Source organism: Caloenas nicobarica, chromosome 6 (assembly GCF_036013445.1).
Source record: "Caloenas nicobarica isolate bCalNic1 chromosome 6, bCalNic1.hap1, whole genome shotgun sequence".
In the NCBI taxonomy this organism is placed as follows: domain Eukaryota; kingdom Metazoa; phylum Chordata; class Aves; order Columbiformes; family Columbidae; genus Caloenas; species Caloenas nicobarica.
Window position 1 is genome coordinate 33,608,357 of NC_088250.1, and position 25,360 is coordinate 33,633,716.

At 37.8% G+C, this 25,360-nt stretch overlaps 1 protein-coding gene across 1 annotated transcript in view; it reads right to left on the reverse strand.

Annotated features, from left to right (window-relative positions):
- The window catches only part of DPP10 (dipeptidyl peptidase like 10), a 271,498-nt gene that overhangs the window by 12,916 nt on the left and 233,222 nt on the right, over positions 1-25,360 (reverse strand). Inside the window, exons 11-19 of the mRNA XM_065637601.1 lie at positions 24,642-24,765; positions 22,217-22,255; positions 20,787-20,894; positions 16,415-16,506; positions 15,278-15,325; positions 14,464-14,585; positions 10,599-10,646; positions 8,488-8,586; positions 8,310-8,379 (exon numbers count right to left, since the gene is read on the reverse strand). Coding sequence (XP_065493673.1) covers positions 8,310-8,379; positions 8,488-8,586; positions 10,599-10,646; positions 14,464-14,585; positions 15,278-15,325; positions 16,415-16,506; positions 20,787-20,894; positions 22,217-22,255; positions 24,642-24,765 — 750 coding nt within the window. The remainder of the gene's footprint in view (positions 1-8,309; positions 8,380-8,487; positions 8,587-10,598; positions 10,647-14,463; positions 14,586-15,277; positions 15,326-16,414; positions 16,507-20,786; positions 20,895-22,216; positions 22,256-24,641; positions 24,766-25,360) is intronic.

The window sequence follows — 25,360 nt, forward strand, 5'->3', positions numbered from 1 at the left end:
CAGACCGTCTTCAAGGTATATCACTATATCAATTAGCAAGCTTATGATGAACACATATGTTCTCAAATTCAGACATCTACCTATGTAGTTGCTATATCATGCACTAAAATCAGGATTACTTGGTTATTGACTCAGTCACAACATGTTATGCTTGATTCACCATTATCTTGTGCATCAAGTTCTTACTTGGCTTTATAAAAATACAGGAAGGGCATTTTTTTTTGGTTTGGTTAACCAGTTCAGTTGTGATTATGTTAACTGCTAACAGTGCAGAGCGATTAATTTGGAAACACTGATTGTCAACTCAACTCTGCAGCAAACGCATTTCAGAAGTATGTTATCATTATTATTTTCAATAAGAGCAGGAGCAGAACAGTTCTTTCAATTTCTGCTTGTTGTACAGAGCAACGTTTCAGAAGCATTCTACACTGACATCGATGTTTTCACAGACCTTTTACGACTGCTTCCAACAGTAGAAACCTCAGACCAGTTACAGGTTTTTTTTTTCCTAAGTTCTTCCAACTTTCCACAATAAGATAATATGTCAGAAATATCCTTGTTTGGCTAGGTATCTTTCCAACAGTTTAATGCACCCCACACAAGTGAAAAAAATCATGAATCAGGCTACTTCCTTCCCACCTAACACAAGCACAAAACAGTGTTCACTTTTGTTTTATACATGTTATATACCTAAGTATTACACGCTTGCGTGTGTGTGTGTGTATATATATATATATATGTTATGTAACTAGACACTTGGGATAGGGGGACAATTGTTATATTTGTAAGCCTTTCTCTATAACAGAAAGTGCTTAAAAACAAAAAGGGTTTTAAATGAAAGATGATTCCCTCAGATAATTTCTCCTTTTAAGAAAGGAACAACAAGCAGAACCTCAGCAAGATTCTCAATGGGCGAGAACTGTCAGTGATGTTTTCCCAAACTCTTTCTCTGGAGGGCACAGCTGGGCTACTTTTAGGCTCAGAATTTAAACACTATACATCTTCCACTCCTGCATGATGGGTTGTTTGACGTATTGCTTTTGGAAGCAATTTTCCAGTGGTTAATCTGTTTCAAGAATGTCCACAGTAGTAGTCTGTGACAAGCATTTAAAGCTATTTCCATTGAGGTACATGTCAAAATTCCCATTAGCATCAAAAGGTCTCTTTACTCTTTAGCTGCTGCTATAAAATGATACTGATTATCTGAGGTGTGCTTCTATCCTCCACAGAGAGACAGCATATATTCTATGCACCATTTAGGCCGCACTTTTAACCTTTTAAGTGGGGCTTCTGCAAGGTATTTATCCTATGTGCAAGTTTGAACATCACCCCAAGGGCTCTGTAACAAAGTGAGCTTGTCACTACAGTGCAGTAATAGATGCACAGCCTGATTTGCGAAGTTTGTCCTGGGATTGCAGCTACCTCAAAGGTCAGGTTTTGTTTTATGCTCATCACTACTTACAGCCTAATTATAATTAACTACTGTTCTGTGGTATCCTCTTCATAGAATTATTTCTTGACCCCACTAGTAAGCCTGGAAGGAAGTCTGTGCCATTTTTGCTCGAGCGTAATACAAATGCAGAAGTTTTCTTCCCACCTGGCTCTGGATGGCCATAAGAGAACCATGGACTAGTCAAAGCACTACAGCAAAATCAAAGCCAGCACTGACAGGTCTATGTGAATCCACAGGCTCTTCAACATCCCTCAAGGGTTCCTTAAGGAGCATCATCTCCAGAGTCAAAAATTAAGAACAAAATTCTTTCCAATTATTTTTTTTTTTTCCTTTTAAGTGACAGCATTTGTACTTTCCCTATTTTATTTTTGCTCCTGACTTTCAAGGTTCAGAGCTGTCTTGTGTGTGCCTTCGACAGTGACTACACTCAGATTATGAGCCCACCGTGGCAGTGCAACTGCTGACGACTTGGTCATCCTGCTGAAGTTCACCACTGAGGTACCATTTAAATAGACAGAAGCCATCAATAATAAACCAACATCATTGACCTTAGTGGGTAATTTGTATGCTTCTTGCAAGGCAGTCACATACGTCTCAGACAGTCTGGAAAAAGGGGCAGCTCATCATAAGTTCATATATTGCTGAAAAGAGAAGAATCTGTTCTTTCAGATTCTATAACTAAAAGCTTAAACTAAAGTCTCTGTTCATGACTTGAGTTACAGCCTGCAGGATATAATGTAGTGCTACCAGAGAGGCTGCTGCTGCTGTACTCTGAGTAATACTCCCCTGCCATGCTGCTATCATGACTGCAGCAAAATTTATTCCAGGTTTTGCACCACTTAAAAACTAAGTGGCAAGATTTTAAATAGGAAATTTAGAAGTTATAGGGCTGACCAAGCAGCAGGGGAAACAATTTTAAAAGACGTGTGGCAACTAAGTGCTATCATCACTGCTTAACTTCCAGTACATCTCTTCTGTTTCTGCACAACAGTGGATTTGATGCAGCATATGGAAAAGGTATCTTGATAGCAAATATGTCAGAAAGACTACAGCTCCACAGATAAAACCTATGCAAAGAAATATCACTAATAAAAGTCATCTTTTGCTTGTGGTAAAACTGAGTGGGGAAAGAAGACCATTTTGCAAAAGGGGTGTAATAGAAAAATCTACTTCATTTTCAGATCTCATAAGCATCTCTGTCACAAGCATCGGCTTTGAAACACACCCATCACAACAGGTCAAAAATCATGGAACTTGAATGGCTTCAAACACTGAGGACAAAAAATTCCAGATGTTTTCCTTGTGTTCATGTAGCTTGTTCAGATATAGCAGACTGCAACTGAAAACAGATTGTGTGTTTACAACTCCTCCCTGCAGATATGGTCAAACAAATTAACACATCACCAGAAGTGATTCCATTACCTGGGTAGAATCATGTCATAGACAGGACTGAAGTAGACAGCATAATACAAAAAATAAAATGGTCATTCTTAAAATATCTTTCTGAAACTCTTGAGGCTGAAAACTTTAAAAATGCAATTTTGAGAACATGAGATGTAACACTGTTCTGCGTCATCAGAAAAGGAGGTGAAGTTTTGAATCTCCTCTTGTCTTTTTTCTGAGAAAGATTAAATGAGCATTTCATTCATGTAGCGTGATGTGTACTGCTGTGGGAGGAAATGGGGGTAGGGGAGTCTGAAAGAAGAAGGATCTTAGATCAGCTATTTTCCAAGCCTTTTGTGGGGACAAAACTGAAGGGAAAGGGAGCGAGCAGATTCATCACTGCCTAGAGCATCAGGATCGCTACTGCAAATGAAATAGCCAAAGTAACCCTCCAGTCTAACCCTCTTCTAGCCTAAGATATACGTATTTTCCCTCTGGGCCCTGAAAAATACTACAAAGTTCATGGAATGGGGAAGAAAATCTAAAAGAGTAAAAAAAAAGAAAAGACTCTCCACCAAATACTTTGATGTAACAGAAACACAACTGAGCAGTGAAATATTGCCACATCGGGCAGAGGCTAGGTGAACATGAGCATGACATGGATGGCTTGCAAAACATTTAGTGCATCATTCACACAACTCAGGGATCCCTGAAAAAGTAAACTTTGCAGCTGTTTTACAGCAGAAGAACTGGCCAAACAAAAAGGGTTTCAGGGATGTCCTCCATGCAAACATACTGCAAAGTAGTGGAATTCATCACATATTTTTACAATTCACCATGTAGCCAAGCATTGTTTCTTCACTTGAAACAGCTGCCAGTTAGAACAAGTAATATACTTTACAACAAACGAAAGGCACACAAGACAGCTATTAATACACAAAGTGTTACCGTACCTCATATCTCGAGTATTTCCCAATACTTACATTATGCCTCTCTACATTTCTAGTCTTTTAATGAGTTATTCCTGAAGCTGTAGAAAAATCTTCGCTTCCAACCCTACTGTCTTATCTTGCTATCAGTCCCGAGAGTGTATTAACTGGAGGCATAAACAGGTTTGTTTGCCTGTGCAAGGCCTAAAACTTTCATCATTCAATAACAGGTGAAGCAATTCCTATTTATTGCCAAAATATAAGAAAACAAGTAAACAAACAAACAGAAATCTCTTGGAGACAATTCAGTATTACCTTGGTGAATACTTGTTGTTTCTTTCCCCCTCAAAGATCAGAACAATCTCTCCACTAATTCAGTTTCACAATAACCACTTACATGTTGGACAATTTTAAATGGCGTTAAGTAACAAATGTTGACATTTAAGATACATTTTCTACAGATTTTGAAGGAATTAGCTTAATTATGTTAATTATGTTCAAGAAAAAATAAAGAATGATTATCACCTCTCATTTTATTATCTGGATTAAATGCCAGTGTCTTTACTTAATAATTTCCTATGTGTTATCAAGGAGTGTATATTCCAACTTTTTAATAAGTAAGGTGAACCATGAGAAAATCAAGAATCTGAAATTTAAACTTGGATCTTAATTATACAGAAAAGAGATAATAATCATTCTTTCAGGCAATTATTGTACACCTCTCTAATCTATAGCTGCCCTGTATGCATTATATCAGAAGGAAACTGAGTGTGAAATGCCTTAGTGGTTTAAGGAGAACAAATGGAAGAGAGTGTTATAATCTGCTTAGCATTTTATGGCCTATGCATCACAACTCCGGAAAGAAAAATTGTGCTACCTGACATTACCAGTTTCTACACTAGACCTACCTGTTAGACAGTCTGGCCATACAGATGGACATAAATTTTAACATATCAATACAATAATCTCCTATTTGAGTGCTACAGCATGCTCTGCAACTACTCATGGATGAATCTTCACAAAATCCTTATGATGAAGGTTACAGGATATTCAGGGCCTCATCCTTAAGCTGAGCTTGTGTCTATATGGAGCTGTACTGAGTTCACATCAAGGCTTCACAACAGGACCAGAACCTTCTGGTACAGTCTCTCTGGCAGGATTCAGCCTAAACACTCAGACACATGGGTGCCATGTGCTGGGAGGTCAAATTTATCTGTGGGCATCCTTGCATGAGTACAGGAGCCTTATTATAGTCAAATACTTTTGACATGGTTACTAGCTTTCAGTGATTTGAAAAAAAAATACCAAATAATACCAAACTTTCTCCCCTTTATCCATTTCTGACTTATCGTGATTATACCCCTATTGATGCAGAGAGCACATGAACCCCACACAGAAGTTGCTGCTGAAAAGTTACAGTAAAATTACGAACCTCAGCCACCAAACCCCCACTTCATTCTGAGACAGTGAAACCAGTCACCAGTGCAAAAATCCTGCAGACAGGGCTGAGACCACACAGGCAAACCAGGCCCTAGCAAAATATATGACACAGGGAAGGTCAATCTCCACCAGAGGCTTGGAGTGACTCTGAAGCTATCACTGCAGCCAAACAGCCAGTCAGAGCCTGTTAGATCTTATATACCATATTTATTTACCCTTTAGCTTAGGGGACAAAGCCTATGTGCACTTAGAAGCTTCTACACACTTAGAAGATTATATGCACTTAACTAGGCATTTAATTTGCACTGCAGAGACATATTAAGCGAATTTCAGGTTTAAACTCACATTCGCCTTTCCCTCCCTCCCTTCTCTCTCTTTTTCTTAAGTCCTTGTCAAATTGCAGTGTTACTGAGATGGAAATCAAAAGCCACTTCATATCTGCAAATACTTAACTTTTCCAGATATATATATTTTCTCTTTACATACATTTAAATGTATGTTGCCTGGATCAAGGTGTTATATAGAATATACAACTAAACCAACACTCTTATCAAGGACACTGGCAAGCATTCCTTTTTCAGACTTTCAGGAGCTAGAATATAATGATAATTGTATCATGGCTGAGAATATAAACAGGAAAGTAGGTGTAGCTGAACAATATGAAAGATAGTGCTTGTTTTCAGCCACTAATACAATTCCTGTCTAGCACTTCTAGCACTAGCAACAGGGTATTTCTCAGTCAGCCCCAACAGTCCCTTTGCCTGGGACACAGGAAAACCAAATATTGTGGAAATGATATCATATATACAATTAATCAGTGTTTCCTGTAAAAGCCACATGTTCTTTTTGGACTGGATTTTTTTTTTTTTTAAAGTAGTACTTCTGATAATGAAATAAACCTTAAAATGTCAATTTGTAGTTGTGTAGGTTAACAAATAACCCTCTGCTCACATGCAGATTTCCCATCATTCTTTCTCAAGAGTGAGGCAGAATTTATTAGGCTCCAATTATCATCCCACAGGGTAACCTCCCATAACTTCAGTGACAGTTTTCAGTTTTGTATCTCATTTGGGGACATCTTTAACACAAAAAAGGATTGCTGGCGACCTTAGCTTAAAGTCTGCAAAAAGCTGCTGAAGAAATATAATTTATTCCTCTCGTAGGGAAGAGGGGGACACAACACAACACATGCTACATCACATAAGCCAGGACAGATTTTAAATTTTCGGTTTCATAATTTCATTAGTGTATAAGGCTTTCTGAAACTAATTCCTGTTAGAGCTAACATTGAAATTTCAGTATTGCAATGGTAAGGATTTGACTAAAAAGAAGCGAAGTCTCCATATTGTAAATGTAGATACCACAATCTGTATTCATAAGTGGATGAATTTCCTTTTTATCCCACATGCACATCATAAAAACCTAAAATAATTATAAACACATTCTTACATTATGACTTGGCCACATTATTCTCTCACTTACAACTTCAGTAACTTTAAATTCAGACCTTGCCTCAATACTATTCTTAGTTATTTCAACTCTTCATATCCAAGAGTATTTGCTTAGCTTTTTTTTCCTTTCCCTGTCAGTTTTGGCCTTGGCTTTCTCCAGGTTTCTGGTCCCTCCCTCCTGTCTTCTTCAGGTTCTACGCAAAAATATATCCCCATATTCTGCCATAACTGTATATGACAGATTACATATTTACTAGGATACTTAAAAATGAAAGTATTATACTGCTAACACCTTGGCGTTTCCTTACTCTCAGAAAAAAGAATAAGCGCGTTTGCAACTCCCCCTAATGCTGCCAGTGTCAATTCACAGAGTCGGTTTGCCTTTTGCATACGTAAAAGAGCTGCTTAAAATATAACCATGCTTCAAGATCATACCTGCAAATGCTGCAAATATAAAATAATCCCTGTGTCCTCTTTTTCCACAAGAAAAACATGTTCATGAGCCATGTAAGCCATGTAAAGCAGAGAGCCTCCATAGCTGCAGATAAATACAACTGAAAAACCTGAGTTTCAAAGACAAGCTGGACTTCAAAATAAGCAATTTTATGCCTCTCTGTCCTATTATCTAAGATCTAATCTGAGCAGAGGAATTTGGCACCACTCAGCAGCTCAAGCTTGTAAATTTGACCTAATATGCAACAATAAGGATTTCTGCTGTCACTAAGGGGAGGTCTACACAGCTCCACTAATGTGGCATTTTTATGAATTTAGCAGTTCACTCCTACATCTGTGTTAGCAAAATTCACATAAATTCCTTCCAAATGGGACTGGAAGACATGCGTGTACAGGAAAGCCCTCTACACCCACAGCAGACCCATGCTGAGCTCAGGAGGAGGAGCAACAAATGATGCCCTGAGCTGAACATCAGCAGTTTTCCCCGGTAGGATGCAGGTACGCTCATGGCTGCTCTCTTCCTCTGCCATACATTCTGTGTACTTAAAAGTTGATTGTCCCTGAAGGAAATACACACACTATTTATTTTTAAAACAACAGCACAGGTTGCCAGGGAGTATCTCCTTCCTCCCACAGAGGTTTTCTAGAAACATCAACAGACTTCGGATCATATCTATAATGCCTTCAGCCATTGATGCTCAAAAATATTTTTTTCTTCTTTCCGGAGTTCCAAAAAGCAGTTTTGCTTTACGCTTCTTAACTGAGCCCCTCTTACAAGGTTTACCCATTTCTATCAGGGATAAAACAGGAAAAAAAAAAAAAAAAAAAAAAAAGGAGTACATGCTCTGAATGAGATCATCTGTGGGAAGGGATCAGTATTGACCCAGGAAAGACTGCAGAACTATTCACAGCTACACCATCAGAAGGGCCAGTGCCTCATGAACATAAAAGTTCAACAAAGCAGAGCTACGTTTGACAAGCTCCAAAAACTCCAGACATCTCTACCCCATAGCACCTATAACAAAATCCTCCCAAGAACAGGCCTTTTGATTTATCAACTCAAATCCATAAGGTAATTTTCCTACACAAGGTAAAAAAACCAAAAAAACCCCTCAAATAAACATTTTCCTATTACAGAGTCAAATGTTTTCTATGACATATTTTTTTAATCATTTTGAGTGATTCTACACAGATACTTACATTATTAATAGAAGGGCATACTGGTTTCGATCCGTGAAATCCTTTGGCAGTGACAACTGTAAAGGGAGTTCTTTTAAGAAAAGAGCAAAACATTAAAGGCTGGTAGTTACACAGATGAAAAACAGTAACATTGTAAGAAAGCTTTTGGTTTCTTAAAATAACATTTTGCCAAATTTACCGTAATCCTCAATGTGAAGCATTTTAATTTCAGTCTTGGAATTCTTTTTCTTATAAACAGCTTCTTTCAACACGGCATTATTTTCCAAAATATAAAACTCTGTAGAAAACAGGAAGAAAAAGCAAGTTGGAAGGTACGGAGAATCATGACATCAGAGATAAACCAAGATTAAAAAAAATTAAAGAAAAAAAGATAAATGTGAAAGGATAAATCTTGTAAATGAATTCCTTCTGTAAATACTTTTTTCTAATGTCACTGCTTTCCAATTCAGGAACTGAGCAATCAGCTTAATTCAAAGCATATACATTTATTCCCTTCTCTGGCTTCAGTAGGCTTTGTTTTTGTTAAGCACTAACAAAGAAATTGCTGATGAACAACACAAATACCAGTATCCCTGACAAATACTAACAGCAGCTGCTACAGGGACAGGCTGGTCTGCTGGGCAGTATCTGGAGAGTCGAGCAGGGATCCTGCTCAAGCAACACATTCCAAGTCAATATACGGCCAGCCCAGATCTACTTGATCACCACGCGTCCTTCTCTGTCTTCTGCACTTCAACCAAAAGCAAGACTTCAGTTTGGTTTAAAGCTGCAGACAGATCTGAAGCAATCCTTTTGCACATTAAAGAATGAATAATTAGTTCTTTTAAATTTTCTTTTGTTTTTTACTCAAATTACCAATCTTGCTTCCAAAATGTAGATTTTTTAATTAAACAATAAATCCTCCACGTAGGGCCAAAACGGGTAATCTAAGGAGAATGTTTGTTCTACACTGTCAACAAAAATTACAGTCTGAGGATGGAATAATTGAAGTAATCCTTAATCATTATTTTATGAATTGAAGAGAATAATCTAATCTCGCACTGAAACATTAATGGTAAATTATCTCTTTTATTTGGTTTCTTGCTGTTACAACAAACAACATCCCTCTCTCCTGACTTGCTTTGTTTTGCTCTAAGATTCTGTGCGTAAATCTCCTTTATAATAATTCACTACCAAGAGAATTTTAGATACAAGAAATAAAGAGTGAAAAGTCTACCTTTGCAGAATTGACTAGCTCTACAGAAGTCAATCAATTTACTTTGAGCAGTAACAGCCACCCCTTTTTAAGTTGGATAAAACTCCCTCCCCATGGTGTGCCATGGCACTCAGCTTTGCAAATACTATTAATAGTGACATTAAAAATAAAAAAAAGAAAGCCAAAGCATAGACATTAATTAATACTTGACAGTGTGATACTATTCATCAGCATGCCACTTCAACATGCAGTGTTACATCCACTGTTCTGGCTGAATAGTGGCTGGTGCATGACAAAAGGGATACAGACAAGTACAGTTTAGGACTTTTGGATTCCAGGAAAAATTCTAGAGATAATCTGTTGAATGAAATTAGAATAGGTAAGGATTGGTTTAGTGGTTTTGAATGGGAAGATGTCCCCTTTTTCCTCTAATCCACACATTCATGCTGTGTGGAGACACAGTGGAGCTGGTGCTGAAGGACAGCCTTCCACTACAAAGCACCTCAAACAGCAACAGATTTGGTGTCAATATACAGGAAATTAATGAGTAAAACTTGAAAATCAGAGGTATTGAATACCCTCCTAAAAATCCTTTATTCTTGGATTTGCTATAATTGAAAATATCAGTGGAGTTACTCTGATTTGAAAAATATAAGAGCAGGACTACGTTCATTGTATGTAGGTCAGATTTTATGATCAGTCATCCAAGGACTGTACCTCACTTCAAGATAATTGGATTGTAACTTTAAAACCATCTTTAAAAATACAGAAGGTGTATCATAATGGCAGCATAATTTACATAGAAAGTGGAATGGATGAAGACCAACTTGCCATCTAATTAACTCAAGCGTAAATAGAAGATGAACTTAGCATAAAACATATCCAAAAAGCCTAGGAAAGTTTTAGCCACTTGATTAACTTCTTTCCTTATCATTTACAGATGCAGATGCTGCTGAGAGGTAATTAATAGAACTTTATACGAATGAGCCTTTTATTAGTTCTCATTTACTTGTAACTGCCTTTCCCCTCCCGCATTGTCCCCAGAACAAGCAAGGATGATAATAAAATATACCCAATCCATAAGGAATACTCACTTGCAGTATTACTTGTACTGTGCACGCTAACAACTGGAATGCCTGGCCCTGTTTTGAGGAGAGGAGAAAAACAGAGGAAGTGTTGGGTAGTCAGTACTCGGTATTTCAATCAATGACAAAGAATGAGAACACCAGTGACTATGTCAGGCCAGATTCTGGCAGCCCCGTACACATGCGTCCCAACACAGCAGGAACTCCACTGGTGTTTCTTGAGAAGGACATGGGTTGGACTGTGGTACCAAAGTGTGAAACAGAGAGTGCAGAGGAGCTTTCTTTTTTTTTTATCTTCCCATTTTAGCTATAACTGAAGAATAAAAAAAATTATGGAGGCATTTAACAGCACTGTCTAAAATACAGCAGTTTGACATTCAGAAACAGTAACTTTAGGTTGACTGGGAAGTGAATTAATGATAATATTCGCTTATATTTTCTATGGAAAAGCTACAGAGGTGTTGAAAATTTATCCCATATTTCACTTAAGCTCTTTCACAAGAAGCTCCTTTGGTATGTCAGCTCTGCAAGACCAACAGCATCATGGTTAAATCTAGATGTAATGTAACCTAATCTTATTTCATGCTTATGTCAGACACTATATTTTTACTGTACCCCTAAGAAACTAAAAGCACCAGGAATAATTCTCCTTGTCAATAGGTACCGTACAAATGCACAAGATAGCATGTGAAACTGAGGTGACCAAACATTCAGCACCCTCAGAAACAGAGCTGAGATCACTGTCCCTGCTCTGAGGATTCCCACTAGTGTAAACTGGGGAAGCAAATGTGTCCTCACCCCGCATACAGAATTTTTACACAGGAAATCTAGTTTTATCTCGGTGAGACAAGAGCTTGAATTACATGCAGGCAGTCACTATTGGGCTAGGAAGGATGATGCAGAAAAGCTGAAGTCCCTGAGGACCCCATGGCAGATGAAGGCACGGACCCTCTCAAATTAGGAGTTCAGACTGTTCTTTTTCGGAGAAAAAAAAGATTCCCTTTGAGAGTGGTTCAGAGACAGAGCTTAATTTATGTGCTCTGAGTCTTCCTGAGGAGGTTGTCTCTCTCAATTAATTATGGCATGAGCCTAGGGAAACCTAAATACCTGAAATAAATAGCGTGATGCCATTCACAGTCTCTGACAGCCTCCTCTGAAGATTTTTATCAGTTTCATTCTCTGCCTCAAGAGAGACTATTGACAAAAATCCTACAGGTAAATTTCTGACAAATCAAAGCTTTCTGCCTTAGCTCTTCAAAAGATAATTTCTTCGGCTGTCTTTTTTTTTTTTTTTTTGTCTCCCAGTTCTTTTTACTTCTTCTGAATTTGTCATCTTGCTTTGAATTCTGATTTAAGAAAGACAGTTTTTGGAGGTGAAAGCATTATCACTTCCCAGGCCAGCTCTATTTGTCATACTAAAAGATGGAAGGATGATGACAGATTTTGAAAAAGGCAGATTATAGTAGATTAAAGAGCCCATCAGAAAAGAGAAAAACAGACTTGTGTTACAGGCATTGTGTTATAGCTCATCAGAACTAAGCACAGCACTTGGATTTCTCATTGACCTCCTATAACTAACACTAAATCCACAACTTATTTCCTGCTACATAAAGTGGGAAAACCAATTACTCCCTTTGTGAAGTATCTTATTTGAGTGAAGAAATTAACATCTGTTAGTGTTTATGAAGGGCTAAAGGAAAAAAATCCACTAGCAGTGTGGAAAGTAAGTGTAAAGGACCTGCTTGCCAAAACCGAGAGGCTGTAGAGCTGGTCCTTCATCTAGTGAGTTAGAAATAACTCCTCACTCTGCAGAGCCTCTGGAGATGGATACAGCTGCTGTATTGAGAAAGATCTCCTGGCTGAGGGTAACTAAGGAGGAAAAACCATCCTAACAAAGGTGCTAACAGGTAAACGAGAGGTGGAAGAATTGAAACATGTACAGATCAAACCAGTTCAGAGTCCCCTAAGGATTTTTCTGGGCAAATTGCTTTTGTTGCAATTCAGCCAGGCTTTTTGTTGTTGGAAAACGAGTGTGTATGCATGTAGGTGTGGTGTCATCTGTCTCCTTGAAGCAATTTACCTCTCACTCTTACAAGCAACTCCCTGCAGAGGAGTTTTAATACCTGCTCTATGGTGACATTGCCATCAACTTCGACACTGTCAAACACCCACCTCACCACAGGCATTTTGCAGAGCTGTGGCAGTACGTGGGGCCACACTGCTGCCGTAGTTGTCAGGCTCTGATGAAACACTCTAAATAACCCCATGTTGACAACTATACATTAACGTTAGACACAGGAAAACCTAATGACTGTGTTTTATCACCCCTGCCCAACATCTGCAGCTTAGGACAGTCTACTGGTTGCAACTCAGTGGAGTGTAGGTTTAATGCTGGGAGGATGATCTACAGTTTTATCAGCCCAGAGAACTGCCGTCTCCACAGTCACTGGAAGTCACAAGCTTGTGAGCAATTTCATGTGCAACCTCGTACTGGCATCCAGTTATACCAAAGGAACACATTAAAAATTACAGGCTGAATATACTTTGCTAAAATAATAAAAAGAAGCTAAGTTTTTGGGCCCCAGCATATCGCTGATTCAGGGCAAAAAAGTCCTCTCAATTTACCAGCCCTCCTTGGCGCAGGAATCTGAGACTTTCCCCATAGAGACCATTGCAAGCACAAGGGAAAACTCTGTTTAAGCCACGAGGAGCTCATTACTAGTGCAGCCTTTACTCAGATAAGGGCCTCAGGATTAGCTCCATAACTTCTGCCGCAGCTTTAACCATATATAAACCATACAGCTGGTACATTTTTTTTTCTAATCAACTATGTACTATAGGTGCACTTCCACAAAAACAAAACCAAACCAACCTTATTTTACCCAATATATATTCATAGTTTGTTTGTTTGAATAGATTCAATTCTCAAGCTGGCATATATTTTATTTTTGTGCAATAAAAATGTACAGTTGCAAAAGAAATAGAAAAAATGCATGCAAATAGAATGGGCTATTCACACATAATTCAGATGAATTGTGTTCTACTCTTTTCAATCTGACGCTAGTTGAATAAAAATAACCAGAGAATATTGTCTGTAAAATACTGCAAGTTTCAAGGTCAACAGGTCTAGCTATACACTTTATTATTTATTGCCTCATGCTCTTCTGAACCTGTTTTTATAATCTTTCTTATTTATCAGTGTTTATTTCCTGGGTGCAGGTTATAAATTTCTCAGTGTGGGATGGTTCTAGTTTTCTGTTTATACAGAAACTCTGAACCCACTTGGTGCCATTTAGTGCTGCTGGGAATGCAGCTAACAATAAAAACCTAAAAATTATTTATTGCAATTGTATTCATAAAGGGGATCTGTCTGTGTGAAAACCGTATCTCTTCTTTGGTAGATACACACATACACAGATACATACACTTATGTGGGTGTGTATAGATCTACTCTACGCATACATTTATGCACACATAGAGACACTGTTACAGAAAGCAGGCTCTCATTTTTAACGGAGTATAGTTGCACAAGATCAATCCCAATACATAATATAATGAAGCTATTATGAACCACGGTACCGTCGCTATAAATTCCACATTTTTTGGTGAAGGATTTTTATTCAGGTGAAATTTAAAAGTCACTGTCCTTTACTAGAACCGAAGGGCGAGGAACTGGAGCAGCTTTCTGATATCACTTGTTATTTAGCTTTTACACAGAACATCTTTACTTACAATCTTGCAATAAGCTCTGTACAGAATTTTGAATAATACACTACTGAGCTAAATGCTAGACTCCAGCCTAATGCACATCTCAAGGGAATACATTAATTCAGACACAAATAGAGTATTATTACACACTGTACATTTGACTTACCTTTACAGTGCAGTAAAAAATGCCTATTCATGGGACTAAACTTTGCACTGAAGTATGTGCACTGATCTTTCAAGAAGTTACATGAGAGACACTGACGATTCAATGATCCCACTGTTGATACACTGGGAAAAAAATTGATCAGAAACATTTTCCATTGGAATAAAATACAATAATCCAAGAATTAGCTCATGAGAGTGACAAAATTTGTTTCAGCCCCTAAACTTGCCAAAATATCACCATCTTATTTTGTGCCTGATGCAAAATTTTTTCAGATGACTCAGTGGTCTACTGTTCTGTAAAATGGGCAATGTAGTTAGGGTCTCAAACCTGCCCAAAGCATGACCAGGGTTCCAATAACAAGCTGTGCTGGGTGGTAACAATGTTAGTAGGACACCATGAAAAGCCTCATTATCTTCAGATTTAAACACTGAAGTTTGTGTAAGGAGGAGGTGCTTTGCCCACACACTTTGAATTGCATAATTGGACTCCATAAACATTATTTTTATTTAGATTCTCACTACTTTAAAAAATATGGTCATATTACTTGCTAGCATATAGGTTTAGTTTTTTAGATGCTTATAAAGGACTAGTGAAGACATAAGTCTTCATTTTGTGTTAAAATATTTTCAATTTAAAAAATAAATATCATCAGCATTTTTAGTTTTGAACAACTGATTATTTCTGTGTTACAGATCAATTTTTACATATTATAAATACCCAAGCCCCAAATCAGCAGTTGAGCTCACAGAACATGATCATAGCACTTATCGCTTGGGCTGAAGATGCTGTTAACACAGCCTCATGTACTTCTTACCTATGTAGCTGTCTTCCTCTTGGGGATTCTTCAGTGCTTAAGAAATAACTGCGCCAAAAAAATTAATAAAGTTAAACTCAGTTTGGTAAACCATCAGATTCAGGTGATGTTTATAGAAGTAAGACATGTCACAAATAATATTTTTTTAAATTAAAAATTCCAAAAGATATGCAAAGATCAAACACATATATAAACCTAAACTCAAAGATTAAACTTAGATCTGGTATACCGAGTAGTTATTTCAGATGCTACATGGTTTCATATTAAAACAGTGCTGAACATAGTATTTCATGGTTTCTGTTTAATTCCTGTAATGCCTTGGAGAAGTATCAAGAAATTCTCTACAGATCTATTTTCAAAACCCACGGAAGGACTCGCCAGAAAGGGTGTTTCTCCAGTAACACTGGAGATAACAGGCATTGTTGCAGCCTCGGAACGGTGCTTGCTGAAATATCATTTATTTTAAAGCAAATCAGAATTAGACACATCGTATATATCTGCACATGGCAAAAAATAAATAGAAGACTAACCAAGATCCACTAAAGTAATCTGGAGCTTTCAAATGCTTTGTATCAGTTCTTTGCTGATCCCAAAAATCACCAAATATATGTTGCATTTCCTTCCCACTATAGTGTCAATGTTGGCTTTGAAAAAAATGTCCATCTGGATGAAAATAATGGATTTGGATAATCTATATAATTTGAATTTATGAGGTTCCATCAGATCCCTGAACAAAGCCCAGAGACCTGACGCGGAAACCAAGCAAGCATGAAAACTGAAGATTTGGGGTTTTATCAAGTACTAAAAAGGTACTCTGACTTCTTTTCTGGAATCCAGGAAAGAGGTCACCAAAATGTTACTACTGCTGCATTCTGTGCCAATTTCTTTTATTTAAAAAATACAGTGACTCAACTGATTCACAGTATGCTCCTTTCTCCTCTGCATAAAAATGCATGCAGTACTGCACTGGCAGGTAGATTGTCTCTCAATTGCATTTTATGTACTTGGGAGTGTAAAATTTACAGTAATGCTCCAAAATGAAATAAATATTGTTAATTTTAGATACACAATTTACATTTAAATGGATTTTACTTTGATAACTCAGATGCCTCAATAAAAAAAGAGAACAGTGCTTACATCTTTTGAGTATTTTCATCATATGCCAGGATTTTGATAACTTCCCAGTTTCCTGATGTCAGATGTCGCACATTGATTTGTTCACTTTTAGCCTGGAGAGAGGCAGAAAACATTAACTTTCACCTTAGTTGTTACATTCTCCTTTGCCTAGCAGGATTGTCTGCATATGTCATTACTGATTACAGCTTTTTAAACTTTAATGTGCAAAGTAACATCTTTATATGATAAAACGAACATTTTGACAGGCCTGAACTTCCAATATCCTTTCCTGCCCACATACAAAATTTTCAAAGTAATTAAAATCATCTCAGTTTCCATCACAATGTTTCTTTCAGTTGCCCATTTGCCAACAAACAATAGAAGTCCTATACTTCAAGCTAAGGATCTTGTCATTACACATACTTTGTTTCTTTTAGTGTTTCTTTTCCTTTACAGTGGCAGAGCAGGAGAATCTGACTCAGACCCCTATAACCAAAATCCTGCATCAGAACGTGCCCACCAAGCCTCCACATTTATCATATACTTGTACTGAACCAAGATTATCGCAAAGATGCTGTGCCAAGCCAGGACATCAACACCACCCTCCGAGGAGGAGGAGGCAGGCAAACTTCTATGAGAAATGTGCTGAACAAACTCAGACACAGAAGTTCACAGGATCCAAACCTAGTTGAAGCTCCTGCTCCACCACGCACTCTGGAGAAGACTCTCTTTACCCAGGGTCTATGAGGAGAGTCTAAGAGCAGCTCCAAATTTTAGCAACTGGACCACATGCTTCCAAGCTGGGGAGCACCCCTTGCTCCTTCTCATGAATTGTTTCTATCCCAGCGCAAGCTGAGGAAAATAACTGCTACAAGGGAAGATTGAAAACCTCTTTCAAAGAGGTGAAACCAAACTCTTTGGCTGGAAGTTGCAGTAGATTCCTAATCGGACACAGGTTAAAAACAATGAAACCTGAAGAGTGAGAAGCTCATTTGAGAGTTCTTCCTAGTGCAAAAGGTGAAATTATGGCTTAGGCTGCTGAAGATTAAAATTTCAACCCTCACTATAATACAGCATGAACATACTTTAAGTGTTTTTTCTGTACGAGGGTTATGATGCTTGGCCTGGATATAAATATTCTTAGTTTTAAAATTCAAGACAACTTTGTAAAGAAAAGAGGTGATACTTCAGCTCATATTTCAGCTTTAGTAGGTGAAGCTGAGCAGCAGGAGTTACAAAGGAGAACAGATGGAGGATGCAATGGTGCTTTCTGGCCCTGTGAATCCAGAGCACCAGTTCATACCTCGTCACAGGGGCCTCAGTGGTTATGTGGCCTACAAAAAGTCATAAAGGCAAAAAGCATTTTTTTTTAATCCCTCTCTTTCTAAACTGTACCCTGTAAACTCTGAGCTCTACATCAACAGCAGTAATAACTAGAAGGCAGAAAATGCTCAAGGACACCTATGAGAGATGCCTCGAACCAGCAAGGCAGAAAAAAGTCCCTCAGAACCGACCTGTTTTCTAGCAGATCCACAAGGAAAGAATGATGTAGTAACTCTATGACAAGTCTTGCAAGCACCAACTGAAATCAAGACGTTGTGCTAGGTGCTGTACCTATGTTTATGATGATGGTTCCCTTGTTCAGGAAGGTTCTAATACTCAGTGCTGTTTCCAGGAATGATTAAAATACAAATTAGTGATTTATTACAAGTGACTATTTCTTCTTCTTCTTCTTAAGAGAGAAGCTGCAACTATTGAAAGAGATATTTAAATACTGGGATCACAGAATCTAACAAGAAACAGCAATAAAAAGCCCAGCCAAGCGTTAATAAACATGGTTATTTTTCAAGGTTACAGCCATAATACATAATTTATGAAGCTTGCAGGAAGTTTTTGCCTTGATCCATTAAAGTTACTTTATAATTCTTATTTTGTGGTTGGAAAAAAGAGACTTTCAAGAGTTGCAAAACCTCATGTAAGAAATTTCTAGGTACATAACACATGATTCAATCCCATTTTGAGATTAGTTTCCTTTAAATATTTCATAAGTTACTAAAAGCATTTGAAAACAATAAAACACACATCCAGACGGTGAATAATATATGATAGACAGGAACCTTGTAAACAGTAACCTCCCCTTGCAAGAAGATTTAATTAGATGTTTCTGCTAACCTCCTTTGATTATATCATCAACACATGCTTTTCTAAAGTACAGCCAGAGAAATGCAGCCTGAGAAAGACCATAATTTGTCAGCACTTGTTGTAAGATTGACAGATAAGCCTCAGCGATAAAATCAATCTAAAGCGAGCCATTACAATTTACTTCTTTGTCACTGTATGTCCATGTTGGTTCTGTGTTTTAACTTTCCTGCACTTAGAGGCTGATTTCTGTTAATGAGCTGATATCTGTACTGAGAAGTACAGAGAAGTAATGAGAACCCGAATGCCAAATTTCAAATTTATCTGAGCTCCACAATGAAAAAAACCTGTGATCATCTGGGTACCGGTGGCCTGCCGACTGCTTTGAATTCTGCAGAGCACCTGTCATGCCGCTGTGGCTCTCACAAGGTGTGACCAACATCTGATGCGACAAAAGACTTTATGTGCAATGGTTAATAAAATTTTTATGCCTCCATGTTTGCTTTAGAAATAATGGACAATCAGATTAATGCAGTGTGCAAAACACACCACATAAACACATTTCCTGTCCTTTATTGCTCTGTATCAGCCCCATCACCACGCAGAATGTTGCTTATTGACAAAAAAATGGTTGATACATGGGATATCACATTTCTTCTTCTTTTAGGGAGTAGCTATGTACTTAAAGCCAAATTTGTCATTGGTGATACCATTCAGACTTGTTTATTCATGGTGATGGTGGTGAAAATAGAAGCATTTTTTATTTTTGGAGCTGTATAGTACCCAGGGCTCTAATTCCGCCTAAAAGGGATAGCATACTAAGCTCTTTATCATAAGCTTGACTTTAAACACTATCTTGGTGGGATTAAAACATGTATTTAGAAGTAGATATATATTTAGTTATTATATTGAATAGGAGCTTAGCCTTTTGCTTAAATATTTTTCTGAATTAGGATCAAGTTTCCTGGGCTCTTTAGTAGTAAAAAATGTTAGAGCCGACAGGTTTAAGGCAAATTTGATTGTTTCTATAACATCCTTGGGAATACTCCAAGTTAATTTTCAGATCTACATCATTGTTATTTCATGTATTTTAAAGATACTTATTCATACTGGGAAAGAAACCAAAATAAGACTTGATTGACTAAATAGTTCCACTGTGAATTTTTGTGTCATTACTATATTAATACACCTTTACCAGGTCGTCATCCAAGTTACTGTTTTCTTTAGAAGATAGAATTTGACATGTCTTTGATCCCTTTTTTCTTGTCTGATTCTTTCTTGATATATTTACTCTAGAGAATGAGTATCTTTTTCTTGCTTCTTCAGGTTAAATTTTTATTAAAGTTCTTTTGCTTTTTTTTCTGTCTGCAGTACACTGTGAACATATTTCAGACTTAATAATGTTCATACCAGAACACTGTCATAAAGGGAGATAATGGAGTTGCCTGGTGCCAAGTCCGCTATTTTGATGTTTTGGGTACCTTGATAATCCCTCCTATGTCATATGGCTCTGCTAAAGTACCTGGATTAATGCTCTGCTGATTTAAATAGATGCCTTGGAGTGTTCCGTTCCAGGGCATAATTTCCTTTATTAGTTCCTCAGAACTTCATACTGGTGACCTTCAAAGTCATAGTGGAAATTTATCTTCTTTCAGATTCTTTTTTGGAAAAAGCAATGACTCCGGGAAATGGAAGCCACTGGAAAATGTTGCAAAGGGTAATAAAAGAGTCCTAATTTTCACAAAATGTTAAGATTTGGGTATTGCCTTCCTTTACTATTGTATGTAAGACCAGAATTCTGAATATTCTGAATTGACATTTAAAATTATACTTGTGTATACATACTGTATATAAAGAGGGTAAAATGAGCATTCCTGTCAGTCTCTTGAATTTCTGTGGCTATAAAACGTTATTATCGACAAAAGGGTTTAACAAGAAAACATCTCTGCTTCTCTGTAGAGGTACAAAGAAAACATGAAATCTTCCAGAGAGAGTACTTTGGAAGTACCTTTCATTTACAGACCTTACGTGCCACCACAGCAGAGATCTAAGAAAAGAGAGAGAACTCCACTTATTCTGCAAGAAGTTATAAATATGTCCCTCTGCACCAAGTGACAACCTGGATGGGAGAAATGACCACGACACAAATGTTCAGACTCTAGTAAAGTGCAAGCCTTTGCTTGGGTCATGTGTCCTCAGTAAAAATCCTAGATGACCGCTAGGACATTAAAAATAGCCTGAAGCAAAACCTTACCTGAACAATAAACATGGCTATGTGGTGAAATTCGCCCCGGCCTCCCTGCTTCACTGGGACGGTCATGAAGAACTTACTGCCATCCTTGGAGAATACTGGTTCTTCATTCTATAAATGCAATATCATGTTAGTTTGTCACACCTTCCATTAAACTTCCTAACAAAACATCAGCTTAGGTGTTTTGTCTCAGTGGTTTTGGTAGTTTCTGTGCTCATGAGACAACTGGTGAAAAATCCTTAGATTTCAAATTTATTCTGCTAAGATTAACAAAAATGTGGTGGCTAACAGTAAATGTAGTTCATGCCAGTAGTTTTGCAATTTTGCAATCTTGTCCTAAGGTATGGGCTACCGCACTTGCAAAACTCTCCCTCACAATTAGAGGTCCAGTATTCTAATCCCTAATGCAGCGGGACTTTCCTGGATAAAATCCTTTACAGACATACAATTAATGACAGAGATAAGTCCTACTAGTAACAAGAAGAACAAATGTTTCCAAGGTCTGGACTCAGCAAAACATTACTAAGTACATGCTTAACACTCACTGATTTTAGTAAAGTTGTACGAAAAAAATTAGCACATTGAAGTGATACTCTGAATCATGGTCTTACCAAAAATTGAAGCCTGATGTGGTACTATTTCTCCAAGTCTAACTTTACACAGAAATATTAAAGGAAAATGACTTGCTATAAAAACATAGATTTTTTTAAAAAAAGTGATTTCTCATTTGCACATTGCAAAATGAAGCCTGAAATGTATTTTAAATAGAATGTGTTTCATCCATTTATTGGATAGCTCTTTTGAAGCTATGAAAATGGAACCGTTTGCTGACATATTAGTTCGACGTATTGTTCTGGATATGAATTTAGAAATATTCTTATGCATTCCAATTACAGCCTGTATGACCTCTAATCTTTGAACTCCTTCGGGATTAATTTGGTGGGGTTATTTTTTAATCAGAAAAAAATCAGCACAGTATGTAGGACATGCTTGGAATGGGATTTGTCTGATCTATCTTTAACCATCCAAGAATTAGGTAGTTAATCAGCTTGTCATCCAAGTGCTTATTTAACTGAATCTAGAGATGCGAAACTGAAGGGAACATTGTCTCTGAAACCCAGACGGGTGACTTGGTTCAAAGTGCTGAATTGCTCACTGGAAGTGTATATCATTTTCCACCACTGACATGGTCAGCTAGACAGTGAAATATCCGCTGTGTGATGCTCAGGACTCCCACTACCAGAGACACAAGCTGCCATCTGAATGTTTACACAGGCACTGCTATAATCCTCAGCTGTTACATTAATTCAGGATTGGTTTTAGTATTCGGTTTTTAAAGGAATGGATTGTAATAGCTTATAAAATATAACTAAATAAAAATGACAGTGAAGCAATTAGACATTATACACCCAGAAAGAGCCTTTATACCATACCTGTTTAGGAAGCCACAGGTCTGACTGCATTTCATATTTCTAAAAAGGAAAAAATTGCTTTTATGGAATAGCTATAGATCAAAAATATTTCCAACATTCAGCAAAGGTCTCTAGTTATTTCATGTTTTTTTTCTACTGTGTTACAATCTTCACATCTCTTCATTGGCACTTACATTGAAACAAATGATAATTTAATTACAAAGTCAGCTGCTTTATTCAGAGTTTTTGCTAGAACACCACAGGGGACCTAAGAATGCCTTTTTCAATCCTTTCTGATTAGCTATCAAGAAGCTTTACACAGGCAGTTCTATTTGTTTTTTACCTCTAGGCATCATCTGACAACTGGATATTTTAGGTTCCTCATCAACACTGGGCAAACAGCCATCATCAAGCTCAAAGTGTGAGACCTTTTCAAATCAGAATCCCTTGCTTAAATGGGTTGTAGTGTGGCATTGGTGAAGAGAAAAAACCAAATGCAAATGATTGTTTCTTGTTGGTCGTGCTCATATTTTATATCATGCCATCCAAAAAATCCCGCCAAATACCGTGCACACATTGTTTGAAAAAAAATATAGACTAGACGTCAACTGTTGTAAATTGTTACAGTCACACTGAAGTAATGTAAATTTATTAGCTACAGAAGGATCTCTACATATACGGCCTGAAAAATGAAAAATTTGTAGCTACTATAGCAGCTGGTTTTATACAGTACTTTTTGGAATTGAGAAAGTGTGCAAAACGCTAAAGAAAATTTTAAAAAATAATAAGTTTACCATTGAAATCAAATGGTCTGATACAATGTTAAATCTTCTTCCAAATAGCCAGTGATAGGACAAGAGGAAATGGCCTCGAGTTGTGCCAGGGGAGGTTTAGATTGGATATTAGGAAAAAATTCTTCACAGGAAGGGTTGTCAGGCATTGGAACAGGCTGCCCAGGGCAGTGGTGGAGTCACCATCCCTGGAGGTGTTTAAAAGGCATTTAGACGAGGTTCTTAGGGACATGGTTTAGTGCTAGAGTGAGGTTATTGTTGGACTCGATGATCCTGAGGGTGTCTTCCAATGGAAATGATGCTATGAAATTTTCCCAGCGTGGCCTTTTCTCATCCATAACTGAATCCAAGAGCACCACCTTATCCCAGCTGAGGAACCGCGCAGGGTTATGGGCAGGAGCCCTGGCTGAGCTGTGCTCACTACGGTGACGCTGCATCGTGAGCCTTCTTCACCCACGTACAATGTCCTTCTCTGCACTTTATTTCTTCTGGAATGGGACTTCTCAGTCTCTCTCTCTTATATTATGTTCTGAAATTACAGCTCCCTGGACACCTATTTCTAACAAGTCCAATTGACCTTGGAGCACACAAGGGTTTCCTTCCGAAGCAACTGCTCACAGTGGTTGCTGACTGACTTTCTTAACAAAAGGGCACAAGGCTTTCAGGAACCAGGTAAAAAGCAACCCAATCAACAAATTTCCACGTTCACAATCTTAATCCACAGTCTGGGGACTTATTTGCAGTTTCTGAGTCAGGAAAAGCAACCTGAACTATGTAGTAAAAGAAGCAGACAAGCTTCGGAAATGATCCCTAACACTTTAACAGGACTGAGTTCAGCAGCAGACACTGACGGGAGCCTTTTGACTCAGAGGCCAAACTTGGACCTACATTAATCACTCATAACCATTTACTCTGCCAAATTATACCCTCTGCTTTGGCGTATCTGTTGGTACTGATGTTAGTATGTATAGAAAACATTTATACTTTTAGCTGGGTCTGGGAGGAGATCGTGACTCAGAATGGGAAAGGGGCCAACTGCATTCAGGATGCAAGACTGACTGTGAAAATGGAGAGATGTAATGTGGGAGTGCCAGAAGTCAAAGTCTGGGTCAAGGGATGGGATGTGGCTGGATTCCAACAGAAAAATGTATTTCAGTTTGGCTTACAGTCAAAATGAAATATCACGGTTGCCTTTCAATTTTTTTTTCTGAAGTTATTTAATTCTGCTATCAAATTTGCAGGAATTATCAGAATGTTACACCCTTTACTTAAACATATGTAAGCTGTGAGACACAGAAAGATCTGAAATGAAACTCTGTAGGGGGAGAGAGGAGAAACCAGGCAGATGGAAGAAAAGCTAGTCACCCTGCTTGCTATATCCAGAGTACAGGATGTTCAGCAACTGCAGTTTCCATTGAAGTTAATGAATAAATAAAGTTCAGTAATTCTGAAAACGTCACTCAAAGTTGCTAATTGCATGAAATCATTTCACCAGATTTGGAATACTCTCACATCCATTTCCTCCCTGTTGACTAATTATACTCCACTTGCAACTACTGCATCTGCAAACTGATTTCCAAAAATCTTTTTCTGATTATGAAAACGAAATGTAGGAAGAAACTTTGAAAAGAGATCTCTGAAAAAATCCAGCTTACCTTGCTGCAAGCCCCAGTCGTGGTTTCACAAACCGTAAGGATGGAGATATTCTGAGGTCTGTTTAACCACCTCACCACAGCCTTGGTGTTGCTTACCCATTTCACCATGGTGATGTAATATTCCCTAAGGAAACATTTGAAAACACCATGTTCAGATCATTCCTACTTCAGATTAGACTTTTTTAAAAAAATATATACAGTTAATCAAATGTTGGATATGTACTGCATGGCCGTATCAGTACTAAGGGATGGAGAAAATAACCCCAAATGTGCAGAATCTGTGTTCCTACAAGTAGGAATGCTCAGTCCTCGCATGCTGTTCCCCTGGGAAATTTGTACTCCGTTAGCACCTCCTTCTCTGCCATTTGTAACAGATAAACTTTACTAACTGTGAAACATATACTTGTGAAACATGAACTTGTGAAACATGTTGGCGAATACGCATGAACCATGTAGTTGCTGGCCAGCTTAAAAATAAACACTAAATTTCCAGAGCAGCCAGTATTTTCCTATACCAAATACCTTCAGAAGGCACACATTTTTGCAAAAGAATCCAGCCCTACTGGCAAGCAAACAAACAAACAAACAAACAAAAGGTCTGTAAGTCTGTTAGACTGCAGGCGAGACAACTTTAAAATGTCACTGGTTCTAAAGTAACAAGTATTTTATAATGGGACTTCTGCATGAAAGGGAAGTCACACTCAGCACCAGTGCACGTC